Consider the following 16,417-nt stretch of genomic DNA (forward strand, 5'->3'; position numbering starts at 1 on the left):
TTAATAACACAAAAAGTCAGTTATTAGTTGCCAGAGCACCCAAATTATTTACTGTAAATCATTATTCAACAGTTGAGAAATTTGTTAATTACTCCACGAGATTCACGATGCTAAGCTAATACTAATTCAAATGGGATCAATAACTGAAATCGAATGGGACATAAAACATGGTTGATCTACGTGTATATGTATGTTATCCGATTCAATAATGCAACAAAAACATTATCGCCACCTACATGAATAAAAACATTATGCTTTACCCGAACACAAATATGCTAGAAAACCATATATGTTAACCAGGACCTATTAATGGTTTCCCCTCCACCTTTCATTTTGAAAATTTTCTGAGAAGGACCATAAGTAACTATGTAGTTTGCAGCTAAAAAGAAAAACAACGTGTATTATCCGGTTCAATAATGCTTACCTACCTCATCATCGATAACATTTATGGCCAACTATAAAAATAAATTACATGCTTCAAAAAGAAAAAAAAATAGTTTACCAGATGTTTTCCGCTTCCCATGTGTTTGTCAAGGAAGTTGCCTAGCTGGGGAATCTCGGCTGATTGCCCGGCCGATGGAGATCTTGCATATCAAAACTAATGGTTTTTTTTCTTCCAGAACAACTAAATGATAGCTTCGTGCTTATATTGATATGCTCCTCAAGATCGTTAATGATCTAAAAGATATTCGGGCAGTATTCCTAGTGCAGAACCACCACCTAATTCTTCTATTTATACAATAATTTTCTTAATTAAATCACGGCTGCTAGCATATAACAGAGTAATTTAAATAAAGGATTCAATGCACATCCAATTGATTGTTGGAGATCGTAACACTTCAACTGCACCACGTCCTACCGTAGTAAATAATATTCAATGCACTCTCATTCAATTCGCTGTGAAATCACATGGAGCATTCTCATGGAATATCTTGGTTGTTGATTTTGCTGTCTACATATTACCACCATGTGAATCACGATGCATCTCATTTTTTCCACTTCTTTTTGACTTGCAACAGTGATTTTTCTTTTTAAGAATCATTACTATACAAAAAGTTGTTCGTGTGAACTTAAACTTTTCTCCGAACGGGAGCGCACACCTTTAGAATCTAGGACTTCGATCATTTTTTGAACAAGTTATCACGATTATTTAAAGCATGTATTTACTTTATCTTTTTCCAGTGTAAAAAGCTTCGACATGCTTCTTAGGATATATATCTTGCCAAGCAAAGCTGCAAAGCCATGAGATAGTGATGAATCATTCAGACAAAGGACGCCACTACCAAAAGGATTTACAGGTCCACTTTCCACCGTATCATGCGTTAGGATATGGATATAAGGTGATGAATCATGCGCTAGGATGGATATATGTGGAGGAAGAAAATTGACACAATTAAAGAGTGATAATGACTTAGATTACTGAGCAAAAACTATCGTCAAATTTGGCAATAATGACTTAGAATTAGATCCAAATAAACCATATCCTTTTTACGGAACCTATAATCTTTTTTTTGTCAACTTGACACCTTACCTACCCACAGTCATTATGTTATTTGATTTTGCCAATCAATTATATGTCATTTCCAGGAAGAAACTTTAATCTCTTTTGTCAAACTTATTTAGTTTATTGGCTTTGGTAAGCAGATCTTGTCATCACTAAAAGTATATCAGTATTTTATTATGTGATTCACTTAATTTGTCGATATTTTTCGTAAACAATATTAAACACAAATTCTCGTACAGATTTTAATTCTGATAACATGCTTTAATTTGAAAATAGTAGATTCTTGTAAGTGAACATGTAATCACTGTTTTGAGTTGAATGAATTGAAATATGTTAATTGTCAAAAAAAAAAAAAAGGTTTTCCCTATTTCTTATCCTCATTTTTCCTATTTCCCATCCACCTAATTTTCCATCTCAAAAATCTTATTTACCACCAATATATATTTATGTGTATCTTAAATCCTATCCCTTTGATTTTTTATTTACACTAGACTATTAAACAAAAAATCTAATTTATTGTCCACCACCGACCACTTCGTCTTCTTCCCCATCCTTAATCCACCACCACCCAATCACCAAGTAAATACCCGATCAAATTATCCAACTTGCATTCATGGACTTTAATACAGCTGATGCATTCCTTATTCCTTTCATTGTATAGCCAACATGGTTACTGTCCTATACAAATTTGTTCGAGACCCAACATTACTGTAATTATCTCGACTAGGATTTTACAGTGGTGGCTTTTACGGTAATCTATGGTTCTTAATTTTTATATTTTCTCTTGGATTTTCATTAATGAATCTCTAATAATAATGATTTTAATTAATTGCCAATTACCTCTTATACATGACCTTAACTTGATCATTTTCTTAGGTTTTTATTTTGATTATTAATCGCCAATTAACTCTTATACGTGACCAAGGTAGTCAATATCGGTTGTACAACCGATATTACAGGTTTTTATCGGATATCAGAAAATACCTATACGATATCGAAAATATCGGCGATACAAAGACGAAATGATATTATCGATTGTACAGGCCGGTACAGACCGATATATAGGTTTTACTTGTGCATCGATAATATCGGTTTCGTGAATAAATTTTTCATCAACATGCATCTAGTCTTTACAGACAAGTACAATGTCAATTGGAGAAGGTAAAAAGCCCTAATATATTTATAATAAAATTAATGACTATATGGTAAGATATAAGATGGAAACCACATTTCGATTGCAAGGCAGAGAAATATAAAAAATAAATATGAAGGATAATAAAAAAATTTACCGGCATAATGGGACAACAATCACAACGCTGGCTAATAAACCACCTTGTATTTTGGAAATTTGAGATATGTGTATGATTCTTATTATTTTTTACTATGGTTTTATAATTATTTGAAATTCTATATTAAATGATATATCGCCTGTAAAAACAGATATTATCACTTGTATAGGTGTATAGGACCCGGTCGATACGATACCGACACACGATATTAACTACCTTGTACGTGAACTAAGAGTTTTTACTTGATCGTCTTCTTAGGTTTTTGTCTTGATCGGTAAAGAAGAAGATAAACAAAAATGTTGAAATGTTAATAGTTATGGTCATGACTAATTTAATTTGGTTCACTTTTATAGGTGGTAAATAGGACAAAAAAGAATTAAAAATAGATTAACTTTAGAAACTGTGAAAGGAATGGGAAATAGGAAAAATGAGGATAGGAAATAGGGAAAACCAAAAAAAAATATAATAATATGGTAGATTCAAAATTTGTAGGGAAACTAAGCATATACTAGTTCCCAGTATAATGTGAGTTTCACTGTCTGGTACAGAGGTAATTTGAAAAAGCATTTCATTTTGCCAATAGTGTGAGCGACAAGAGAAGTAGTAGGATGGATTTTGTGCGGTAAAACAAGTTAGTTTTGTCTCAAAACTAATTAATCCCCGTGGCATCATATGATCTTTCTGGAATTCTAGAATGGTTTTTAAGTCTGTAAAATTAGGATGGATAATCAAAAATTGGTGTAGATACTTTGAATTTGCCAGTGTAATGATCCAGAAAAATCCAGTAACTGTTTCCTATTTTGAAAATCGGCTACATTATCATATACTGTTATGAGGTTATTCCTCTTTTGTGAAGAAAAAAAAAAAAAAAAATCTTGTTGTCTCGACATGTACCACGTGAAGCTATGTCTCGGTAGAAAAGAATCAATTAATGCAGAATTCCTGTAATGGTGGATCTTAATCAATCTTACCTAAGAAAGTGATCATCTCCCAAAGTCCACACTTAAAAGAGAAGGAAAAGATGACAGACTCATTGTCTCATTTGGAGCGAACGAAATCTAAAAAACTAACCAGTTCTATCATATGCATCTTATACTATTAGGAAATAATATAGGAGTCTATATTTAGGAGATATACACTTTAAGGAGTTTGAGTTATATTAGGAAAGTGTCTATGTTTAGAGTTTGATCTTAGGTAGGAAAGTGCCTTGAGTGGTCGTCAAGTTTGTGAACAATATAAATAGGCTGTTAAGCCATAAGAATTATACACCAAGAATTATTATCAATGTAGTCTTTTAATGCTTCCGCGTTTATGCTCTCCTCTCTCTTGCTCGATCCTTAACATGGTATCAGAGCGAGGTGAGAGGAAGAGAGAGGAGAAGGAGAAAGAGTTAGGGAAGTTTTTCATCGGTTTAGGGTTTAGGTTTTGAGTCAAAAAAAAAAAAAAAAAAAAAAAATTGTTGATCACGTTGGAGTTTCTCAAAAGCTTGAAGAGGTCCGATAAATTTGAAGGTTTTGCAAGTCATGATGTTACGTTCGTCTTGTGCGAAGTTCCGCTGCTCCGTAACTTGCTTCCTGTCAAGTCGTGTTCGTGTGCTGTTGACGTACCATATTGCTGCCCTAAACCTGCAGCCAAGATGGTCACAAGTTGAGGAACAGAAGAATAGAAATCGGTGGTTGCTGTCATATTCCGTTGATTGGTTGAGGTCAAGTTCGTGGAATTTTTGTCCAAGGTGGAACCAGATGGTGAAACTAGGGTTTGTGTCGATTGACTATGATCAATACGATGATGCTCAGGTAGAAGAAAAGATGTTGTTGGAATCAACGGAACTGTGATGACGATTTGGTGGATGGAAGGAGGTGATGAGAAGTTAGAGTTTCCGAGTTGAAGGTTTACAGTTTGGAGTTTTTTGGACGAGATTTGATTGAACAAATCCGTAAAGAATTGTTGCTGCGATCAATATGGAGAGATTGACATACAGAGTTCGGTGCGCTATGAGTTGTGTTTGCAACTGAGTATGGCGGTTGTTGATTGTTTCTGTCGATGTTTATTCTTTGTGATGTTGTGAATGGTGATGCTCACGGGTTGAAGTAGTCATTGTATCCGGAAAATCGTGCAGTTGAGAAGAAAGGGGATGAGTTATGGGATTACCGTGATTCATGGTTGATGGAGAAGACAGTGTTACACCGGAACAGAGTATGGTGATCGGATTTGGTGATTGATGAGGAGCTCAGAGATGTTGCTGCCATGATCAAGGGTTGAGGTTTGATGGAAGAAAGAGAAGACCAACAATGGAAGAAACACGAACTAAGTTCGTAGCTGCTAGAGTTTCAAACAGAGAAGGATTCTGTGGTCAAGACCAGGGACGTACCATTACTGCCCTAGATGGTCACAAGGTCCGTTTAAAAAAAAAAAAAAAAAAAAAGGAAAGAAAGAAAGTGTTATTGAAAATTTGTAACAGTTTGGGTGTTACAAAGAAGAATCGTTACAGAAGCGTAACGGAAGCAAGTGTGACAGTTCTGTCAGAGGTATTGCAGAAAGCTTGTTAAACATGTTGGAAGAAGTGAAGTGTGGTTGAAGAGTTTGTGGCAGAAACTTGGAGATCCTACAAAGTGTGGCAGACTTTGTAAAGACGACAAGATTGTGAGAGAATCTTGAAGAACAAAGAAGTGTGAAGGTTTCGCAAAAATAGCGTGACTGGAATAAGAGAGAAGAAACAACATTCATGTTGTGAAGAAAGAAAAAAAAAGAGAGAAGAAAACAATCACCAAGAGGTGATGAGAAAAAGAACAACAATAATAGGTTGAAATCCTATGAGTTGTCGAGAGAGTACAAAAAGTATTCTATCGAAGAAACCAAGAAACCAAGAGTACAAGAATTATTCTACGAAGGGAACCGAAATGTTCTAAAACTACGAAGATGGGACCGCAATGTCCTTAAACTACGAAGAGAGGACCGAAACGTCCTTAAACTACGAAGATGGAACCGAAATGTTCTAAAACTACGAAGATGGGACCGCAATGTCCTTAAACTTGCATTGGGACCGCAATGTCCTTAAACTACGAAGAGAGACCGAAACGTCCTTAAACTACGAAGATGGAACCGAAATGTTCTAAAACTACGAAGATGGGACAGCAATGTCCTTAAACTTGCATTGGGACCGAAATGTCCTTAAACTACGAAGAGGACCGAAATGTCCTTAAACTACGAAGATGGGACCGTAATGTCCTTAAACTACGAAGGGGACCGAAACGTCCTTAAACTACGAAGAGGACCGAAATGTCCTTAAACTACGAAGATGGGACCGTAATGTCCTTAAACTACGAAGGAGACCGAAATGTCCTTAAACTACGAAGGGGACCGAAACGTCCTTAAACTACGATCTGAAGATTTTGTTTCACCAAAGTGTTGAAAAAAAAAAGAAGAAAACTGAAGTTAAATTTCTTTTGTCCAGGATGGGCATTCGTGATCTACATGCTCCATCTTGAGGGAGGGTATTAGGAAATAATATAGGAGTCTATATTTAGGAGATATACACTTTAAGGAGTTTGAGTTATATTAGGAAAGTGTCTATGTTTAGAGTTTGATCTTAGGTAGGAAAGTACCTTGAGTGGTCGTCAAGTTTGTGAACAATATAAATAGGATGTTAAGCCATAAGAATTATACACCAAGAATTATTATCAATGTAGTCTTTTAATGCTTCCGCGTTTATGCTCTCCTCTCTCTTGCTCGATCTTAACATGGTATCAGAGCGAGGTGAGAGGAAGAGAGAGGAGAAGGAGAAAGAGTTAGGGAAGTTTTTCATCGGTTTAGGGTTTAGGTTTGGAGTCAAAAAAAAAAAAAAAAAAAAAAAAAAAATTGTTGATCACGTTGGAGTTTCTCAAAAGCTTGAAGAGGTCCGATAAATTTGAAGGTTTTGCAAGTCATGATGTTACGTTCGTCTTGTGCGAAGTTCCGCTGCTCCGTAACTTGCTTCCTGTCAAGTCGTGTTCGTGTGCTGTGACGTACCATATTGCTGCCCTAAACCTGCAGCCAAGATGGTCACAAGTTGAGGAACAGAAGAATATAAATCGGTGGTTGCTGTCATATTTCGTTGATTGGTTGAGGTCAAGTTCGTGGAATTTTTGTCCAAGGTGGAACCAGATGGTGAAACTAGGGTTTGTGTCGATTGACTATGATCAATACGATGATGCTCAGGTAGAAGAAAAGATGTTGTTGGAATCAACGGAACTGTGTGATGACGATTGGTGGATGGAAGGAGGTGATGAGAAGTTAGAGTTTCCGAGTTGAAGGTTTACAGTTTGGAGTTTTTTGGACGAGATTTGATTGAACAAATCCGTAAAGAATTGTTGCTGCGATCAATATGGAGAGATTGACATACAGAGTTCGGTGCGCATGAGTTGTGTTTGCAAACTGAGTATGGCGGTTGTTGATTGTTTCTTGTCGATGTTATTCTTTGTGCTGTTGTGAATGGTGATGCTCACGGGTTGAAGTAGTCATTGTATCCGGAAAATCGTGCAGTTGAGAAGAAAGGGGATGAGTTATGGGATTACCGTGATTCATGGTTGATGGAGAAGACAGTGTTACACCGGAACAGAGTATGGTGATCGGATTTGGTGATTGATGAGGAGCTCAGAGATGTTGCTGCCATGATCAAGGGTTGAGGTTTGATGGAAGAAAGAGAAGACCAACAATGGAAGAAACACGAACTAAGTTCGTAGCTGCTAGAGTTTCAAACAGAGAAGAAGTCTGTGGTCAAGACCAGGGACGTACCATTACTGCCCTAGATGGTCACAAGGTCCGTTTAAAAAAAAAAAAAAAAAAAAAGGAAAGAAAGAAAGAAAGTGTTATTGAAAATTTGTAACAGTTTGGGTGTTACAAAGATGAATCGTTACAGAAGCGTAACGGAAGCAAGTGTGTGTTCTGTCAGAGGTATTGCAGAAAGCTGTTAAACATGTTGGAAGAAGTGAAGTGTGGTTGAAGAGTTTGTGGCAGAAACTTGGAGATCCTACAAAGTGTGGCAGACTTTGTAAAGACGACAAGATTGTGAGAGAATCTTGAAGAACAAAGAAGTGTGAAGGTTTCGCAAAAATAGCGTGACTGGAATAAGAGAAGAAGCAACAACATTCATGTTGTGGAAGAAAAAAAAAAAAAGAGAGAAGAAAACAATCACCAAGAGGTGATGAGAAAAAGAACAACAATAATAGGTTGAAATCCTATGAGTTGTCGAGAGAGTACAAAAAGTATTCTATCGAAGAAACCAAGAAACCAAGAGTACAAGAAGTATTCTACGAAGGGAACCGAAATGTTCTAAAACTACGAAGATGGGACCGCAATGTCCTTAAACTACGAAGAGAGGACCGAAACGTCCTTAAACTACGAAGATGGAACCGAAATGTTCTAAAACTACGAAGATGGGACCGCAATGTCCTTAAACTTGCATTGGGACCGCAATGTCCTTAAACTATGAAGAGAGGACCGAAACGTCCTTAAACTACGAAGATGAACCGAAATGTTCTAAAACTACGAAGATGGGACCGCAATGTCCTTAAACTTGCATTGGGACCGAAATGTCCTTAAACTACGAAGAGGACCGAAATGTCCTTAAACTACGAAGATGGGACCGTAATGTCCTTAAACTACGAAGGGGACCGAAACGTCCTTAAACTACGAAGAGGACCGAAATGTCCTTAAACTATGAAGATGGGACCGTAATGTCCTTAAACTACGAAGGAGACCGAAATTTCCTTAAACTACGAAGGGGACCGAAACGTCCTTAAACTACGATCTGAAGATTTTTTTTTCACCAAAGTGTTGAAAAAAAAAAAGAAGAAAACTGAAGTTAAATTTCTTTTGTCCAGGATGGGCATTCGTGATCTACATGCTCCATCTTGAGGGAGGGTATTAGGAAATAATATAGGAGTCTATATTTAGGAGATATACACTTTAAGGAGTTTGAGTTATATTAGGAAAGTGTCTATGTTTAGAGTTTGATCTTAGGTAGGAAAGTGCCTTGAGTGGTCGTCAAGTTTGTGAACAATATAAATAGGCTGTTAAGTCATAAGAATTATACACCAAGAATTATTATCAATGTAGTCTTTTAATTCTTCCGCGTTTATGCTCTCCTCTCTCTTGCTCGATCCTTAACATGGTATCAGAGCGAGGTTAGAGGAAGAGAGAGGAGAAGGAGAAAGAGTTAGGGAAGTTTTTCATCGGTTTAGGGTTTAGGTTTTGAGTCAAAAAAAAAAAAAAAAAAAAAAAAAAAATTGTTGATCACGTTGGAGTTTCTCAAAAGCTTGAAGAGGTCCGATAAATTTGAAGGTTTTGCAAGTCATGATGTTACGTTCGTCTTGTGCGAAGTTCCGCTGCTCCGTAACTTGCTTCCTGTCAAGTCGTGTTCGTGTGATGTTGACGTACCATATTGCTGCCCTAAACCTGCAGCCAAGATGGTCACAAGTTGAGGAACAGAAGAATAGAAATCGGTGGTTGCTGTCATATTTCGTTGATTGGTTGAGGTCAAGTTCGTGGAATTTTTGTCCAAGGTGGAACCAGATGGTGAAACTAGGGTTTGTGTCGATTGACTATGATCAATACGATGATGCTCAGGTAGAAGAAAAGATGTTGTTGGAATCAACGGAACTGTGATGACGATTGGTGGATGGAAGGAGGTGATGAGAAGTTAGAGTTTCCGAGTTGAAGGTTTACAGTTTGGAGTTTTTTGGACGAGATTTGATTGAACAAATCCGTAAAGAATTGTTGCTGCGATCAATATGGAGAGATTGACATACAGAGTTCGGTGCGCTATGAGTTGTGTTTGCAACTGAGTATGGCGGTTGTTGATTGTTTCTGTCGATGTTTATTCTTGTTGTGTTGTGAATGGTGATGCTCACGGGTTGAAGTAGTCATTGTATCCGGAAAATCGTGCAGTTGAGAAGAAAGGGGATGAGTTATGGGATTACCGTGATTCATGGTTGATGGAGAAGACAGTGTTACACCGGAACAGAGTATGGTGATCGGATTTGGTGATTGATGAGGAGCTCAGAGATGTTGCTGCCATGATCAAGGGTTGAGGTTTGATGGAAGAAAGAGAAGACCAACAATGGAAGAAACACGAACTAAGTTCGTAGCTGCTAGAGTTTCAAACAGAGAAGGAGTCTGTGGTCAAGACCAGGGACGTACCATTACTGCCCTAGATGGTCACAAGGTCCGTTTAAAAAAAAAAAAAAAAAAAAGGAAAGAAAGAAAGTGTTATTGAAAATTTGTAACAGTTTGGGTGTTACAAAGAAGAATCGTTACAGAAGCGTAACGGAAGCAAGTGTGACAGTTCTGTCAGAGGTATTGCAGAAAGCTGTTAAACATGTTGGAAGAAGTGAAGTGTGGTTGAAGAGTTTGTGGCAGAAACTTGGAGATCCTACAAAGTGTGGCAGACTTTGTAAAGACGACAAGATTGTGAGAGAATCTTGAAGAACAAAGAAGTGTGAAGGTTTCGCAAAAATAGCGTGACTGGAATAAGAGAAGAAGAAACAACATTCATGTTGTGAAGAAAGAAAAAAAAAAAAGAGAACAAAACAATCACCAAGAGGTGATGAGAAAAAGAACAACAATAATAGGTTGAAATCCTATGAGTTGTCGAGAGAGTACAAAAAGTATTCTATCGAAGAAACCAAGAAACCAAGAGTACAAGAAGTATTCTACGAAGGGAACCGAAATGTTCTAAAACTACGAAGATGGGACCGCAATGTCCTTAAACTACGAAGAGAGGACCGAAACGTCCTTAAACTACGAAGATGGAACCGAAATGTTCTAAAACTACGAAGATGGGACCGCAATGTCCTTAAACTTGCATTGGGACCGCAATGTCCTTAAACTATGAAGAGAGGACCGAAACGTCCTTAAACTACGAAGATGGAACCGAAATGTTCTAAAACTACGAAGATGGGACCGCAATGTCCTTAAACTTGCATTGGGACCGAAATGTCCTTAAACTACGAAGAGGACCGAAATGTCCTTAAACTACGAAGATGGGACATTTCGGTGTATAATTCTTATGGCTATTCATCACCCTATTTTTCACCTCATCGTTTATATAAATAAACACACTAGCCATCGTATATTCCATCATCAATCCTGCTACTTGACGCTGTAACAGCTGGTTGACAACGTTTTCTGACGTGGCAACGACTTGGTGGAGAGAGGAATCTAATGCTACAACACGTCATAATAATTATAAAAACTAAAACTAAATTTTCGATCTTCTTTTGCTCTTCTTCTTCTTCCGAAGAGAAGAATATAGTTCTTCTTCAAAAAAATTTTTATAGATAAACGTTTAAAATACTAAACATATAACAACCGAGATAGTATGGTTACAAGTAAACAAATCGTTTGAAATCCTAGATCAGATTTCTAGGACTCGCTAATATCAGAAGGTCTTTCATGGCCCGTGAGATTCCTTGTCTTAAATTTGTTATTTTTTGAGGATTATTGTTAATGAACAATGCTAAATGACCAATTAATTAGGTTTAGAAATATTTTTGTAGATAGATCAAAGGTTGTCAGCAATTAGTCATTCTGACCGGGATCAAAGGTTTTTTCATATTGATTTTTACTTTTATAGATTTTTATAACTATCTCAATCAAGATGATTTAGATGTTTTGGACGACCATAAACAATAAAATATTGTGGTTTTGTGGAAAAAATAATCAGTAATGAAGACGGAAGATTTTGGGAGGAGATGAGAATCAAATAAAAGACGAACAAAGGTTTGCTTGTTGTTCATGATGTTAAATTTGATGAATATCTCACGGCAGGAAGAGTTTTCAATTTATGTTCAATAACACCTAGGTTATCTAGTTAATTCATGTTTCATAAAATCAATCGATTATGTGAGGGTGCATGATTGCGACAAAACCAAAAAAAAATCAGAAGCATTTTGGTTTTAAGTGACGTGGGAAGAATAAAAAGACACTCTATCAGCCACATCAGACAATGCTGTTAACGAGCGGTCATTCAGCTAGCTATATACCATTTTCGATTCCATCATCCCACAACTCAATCCAGTTCTACTGAAATCATTTCCGATGTCTCTCTCCCACTTAGCCACCACCACAATCTCCAATTCCACCGTTTCTGGAAACCCTCTCCGTAGGTCGTCCAAAACAAACAATTGCGGATCTGTTCGCCTTTCAAACCGCACACCATACACCTCTTGTGAGCTCAACCACAACCAAAATCAAGAACCTACTCACAATGGCGGCATTGATAGGAGAAATGTGCTCTTAGGGTTGGGAGTAGTGCATGGAGCCACTGCTACTATTGCCAACAATGCAATTGGAGCTCCAATGGTACCGCCTGACTTGGCAACTTGTGATCCCAGCAAACCATCCGCAACCGATGATGAAACCAAACAAAAAATTAACTGCTGTCCACCTTATTCCTCAGCCAACATCGTCGATTTCAAACCACCATCATCTTCAGAGCCATTACGAGTCCGCAAAGCTGCCCACAAATATAATTCTGATGACATTGCGAAATTCGAAAAAGCCATTGCTGCGATGAAAGCATTACCAAAGGACGATCCGTGGAGTTTCGGTCAGCAAGCCACCATTCACTGCACTTTCTGTAATGGAGCTTTTAATCAGTTGAATTCAAACACTCTGCTTCAAATTCATGGAAGTTGGTTTTTCCTTCCATGGCATCGTTACTACCTCTACTTCTGGGAGAGAATTCTTGGGAAACTCATTGGTGATGATACTTTTGCTATCCCTTTCTGGAACTGGGATACTCCTAAAGGGATGTACTTGCCGAAGATGTACCAGAATGTTAACTCACCTCTTTATGATGGAACTCGGAACAAAGAACATTATACGTCGATGATCGATTACAAGTATGATATAACATCGGATGCACCTAATCCCAAAGAAAATTCTCAACAAATTGCTGAAACTGAAATTCGGAACTTAGCTGAGATTGATAGTATATTCAAAGAAACGTTGCAACTACCAGCGCTTTTCATGGGGAAAGCACAAAGGGGTGGAGAGAAGCCTGCTGAAGCACAAGGGAGGAATGAGGCTTTGCACAACGTTTTTCATCAATGGGTTGGACCTCTTCAAACCCCTTACCATAATATGGGAAACTTCGCCACTGCCGGTAAGGATCCTGTGTTTTACGGTCACCATGGTAATATGGGTCGTATGTGGGATATCTATAGCAAACTCCGTGGACAGAAAGTTGAGTTCAGAGATCCTGATTGGCTCGAATCAGCTTTCATCTTCTATGATGAGAATCGCCAAGTTGTCAAGGTTAAGGTAGGTCATTCTCGATTACACCCTCTCATCATAATAGGTTATAATTGTGGCCGATCATTATTCAAATTCATATATACTTGAAATTAGCGTGTTATAAGGCCCGACTCTTACATTATACATCCGTGCAGGTGAAGGATTGTCTAACCCCGGAGAGCCTGAGATATAGTTACGCTCCAGAACCCCTTGCATGGACAACAATTCGTCGAAAGTACAAGAAACTCCAGAATGCAGCACAGACAAGGAGCGCAGGTGACTCACTGAAACTAAAACCAGTTTCCGAGTTTGGATCAAGCCCAACAAACTTAACAGAGCCAATCCAAGTGCTAGTGCAAAGGCCAAAGACATCAAGGACCAAAAATGAGAAAGCAGATGCAGTTGAAGTTTTATTCGTGGATGGAATACAGATTCCACACGGGTCAACAGCAAGGTTCGATGTTTACGTGACAAAACCAATTGCAGGACTAGCCGGTCCCCATAACGGAGAATTAGCTGGTAGTTTTGTGAAAGTTCCTCATGCTCATCATGGATCATCTAATGGTGCAGTTCATACTCACACCTCAAGTTTGGAATTGGGTATCAGTACTTTACTTGAAGAAATTGATGCTGAAAGCTCAGAGAAATTGGTTGTGAGTTTGATTCCTCGAAGTGGTGAGGTTATTGTTGGTGGAGTTCAGATCCGTTTGGTGGATGTTGACGATGATGAGTAAACTGCAACATGCCTTGCGACATCTCGTTATCAGTATTAGTCCCGAGTTGGTACTTAATAGGGACTTGTGTTTCCCGATTTCAATTTCGTGTCTTTGCTAATTTTCTTATTTTTGAATCATGATGTGGGTTTGCTGTGGTAGCTATCTGGATTACTGATTTATGAGTTCATAATAAAGTAAGCTAAGGTGCATTTACATGATCAACTAACACTTCTGGTTCTTAACCGGAATAGTGTTACCTTGATACTAAATGCATTTTAATCTTAATTGTTTAATCTCTTACGCCCATCTATAATTGAATTGAAAATTTGTTTTTTGACTTTTACTGTATCTGTACTCAAATTAGAGAAATACTATAGGCATAATCTCGACAGAATATTTGCATTATTCCTAGATACAATTCAAGTTTCCATTGGTTTTAATAATGCCCACCAACTTTTATGGCCCCCTACACTAATGGCAGTTCTCTGCTTCCCATTTGCTCCTCAAAGAAAGGTGAGATCCACGCCTCTGAGTGTTGGATTGAGATCGGGTATCCAACTTGGAAACATTTTTCCTTTCTTTTTTCCTTGATCAACTAAATGAGATATACGCTTCCTGATGATATTTCTCTTTTCTTTGAACAAATGGCTTAAGCACAAGCAAGATTTGAAAATAGAAATGAGACGACGAGATGATTTCACCCTATATCAATTTTACAAGGATATCACTAAAAAACCTCTCAAGATCCAGTCCCCTTGGTGCCTCACTCCCAATCTAGATTACATTGGTTTCTCACTACTGAGGAAAAAAATAAGAGTTACTTTTATTGTAAAGTTTCATTTTTTCCTAAAAGTTTCATTTATCTTCTAAACTTTCCTTTATTTCCTTTTAATCGACATGGGAAAAATATCGTTTGGTTTTTTTTAGGTGGTCCCATCTCTGTTTAGTCCTTTGGGAAAACGCCTTTATTGTTTGGTCCATAATAATTTAAAAAATACTCCCTCCGTACCTATTATATAGGCGGAATTTCCATTTTTCCTTGTACCACTATATAGGCGAAGTCCAAATTTCATAACGCTTTTTACTTATATTACCCCTATTTATTTTGCTTGGGAATCATCACATTGAGTATATGTCTCTAACATTGGAAATATAATTAAGGGTAAAACAGGAAAAAGCATAGAAATGTATAAAATCAATAAAAGTTTCTTAATCTAAGAGAATTGGTCCCTGTGCCTATATATGTGGTACGGAGGGAGTATAAAACAGACAAAATTAACCTTCCGTGTTAATTTTTACTTATTTTCTTGTAGCAGTTCATTCGTCAAAATGAACTCCTGTTGATTTCTACTTATTTTTTCAGAAAACATATAAACCAGAGTTCTTTCCAGAATATGAACTCCATATAAAAACCTAAAAAAAACAGAGTTCATTCCAGAAATGAACTCCATATAAAATCTCAAAAATACCAGAGTTCATTCCAGAAATGAACTCCATATAAAAACCTAAAAAAACAGAGTTCATTCCAGAAATGAACTCCATATAAAAACCTAAAAAAAACAGAGTTCATTCCAGAAATGAATTCCATATAATAACTTAAAAAAAAAACAGAGTTCATTTCTGGAATGAACTGCAGTAGCATCATCTTCGTCATCTTCAACAGCAGCAGCAAACATCATCGTCTTTAACAGCAGCAGAACTTCATCTTTAACACGAGCAGCAAAATCAAGATCTAGATTTTCAACATCAAAATCAAAAAAATACATCCAAAGCAGCAGCGGATCCATGAAATCGTCGTCATCGTTTTCTTCTTGTTTCTCCGTCATCTTTATCATCTTGTTGCTTGTTTCATATCAACAGTTGACGAAAACGAAAAATAAAAGATGGAGACGAAGAACTTCAACAGTAGCGGCATCGTTTCTTGTTTCACATCATCTCTGCAAATTAATACCCTAGAAAATCTTCATCTTTTCTATGTAGCAACAACAAAAGAAAAAACCAGGGAAGTGAAATGTATTGGTGGTATGCCACGATTTTCAAATATACCGGTAGTTAGGCCATTATTTTGTAGTTTTGGATTTTGTACATTGAAAATGGAACCGAACCCACAGTTGTCTAAAATCTGTTTAGCAGTTGGAAACCTAGAAATTGAGGTATACATTTCATGAATTGGACTTATACTACTTCAATGTCTCAACGATTCCGAACTACTCACTGTCGTACCAAGGATTTTCAATTTATGATCAATATGTTCTATTGAAGAAACCGGTAATCTATCTTCCATAAGTCGTTGAAATCCATCCGAGTCCATATATGGCACACAAGTACACATAAATCATCACAAAACAATCCATTTTATTCAAAAATCTACAATGGATGTATTTTACAAATACCAACAACAAAAATCAGCCACATTGTCTACTAAATTACGACAATCCTAAATCATCAATAACAATACCATATCCATATTCATTTAATTATTCCTCAATAATTTAATTATTCATCAATACTAAATCATCAAAAACAATACCATATCCATATCAATAAAAAACATATCCATATCAAAATTCATTCATACACAACACCTTATTTGATTTAAAGAAGGTAAATGCTTCACCAGTTGGTAATGA

The 16,417-nt window shown here is 37.0% G+C and overlaps 1 protein-coding gene across 1 annotated transcript; it reads left to right on the forward strand.

Moving 5' to 3' along the window:
* The first annotated feature begins 11,610 nt into the window (after positions 1 to 11,610).
* On the forward strand, positions 11,611 to 14,130 carry LOC113325989 (polyphenol oxidase, chloroplastic-like). Its single transcript, XM_026573809.1, has 2 exons — positions 11,611 to 13,098; positions 13,227 to 14,130. Exons 1-2 carry the CDS (start codon positions 11,872 to 11,874, stop codon positions 13,803 to 13,805), a joined length of 1,806 nt encoding a protein of 601 aa, XP_026429594.1. The 5' UTR covers positions 11,611 to 11,871; the 3' UTR covers positions 13,806 to 14,130.
* The last annotated feature ends 2,287 nt before the right edge of the window (positions 14,131 to 16,417 follow it).

Source organism: Papaver somniferum, unplaced genomic scaffold (assembly GCF_003573695.1).
Source record: "Papaver somniferum cultivar HN1 unplaced genomic scaffold, ASM357369v1 unplaced-scaffold_10, whole genome shotgun sequence".
Classification (NCBI taxonomy): domain Eukaryota; kingdom Viridiplantae; phylum Streptophyta; class Magnoliopsida; order Ranunculales; family Papaveraceae; genus Papaver; species Papaver somniferum.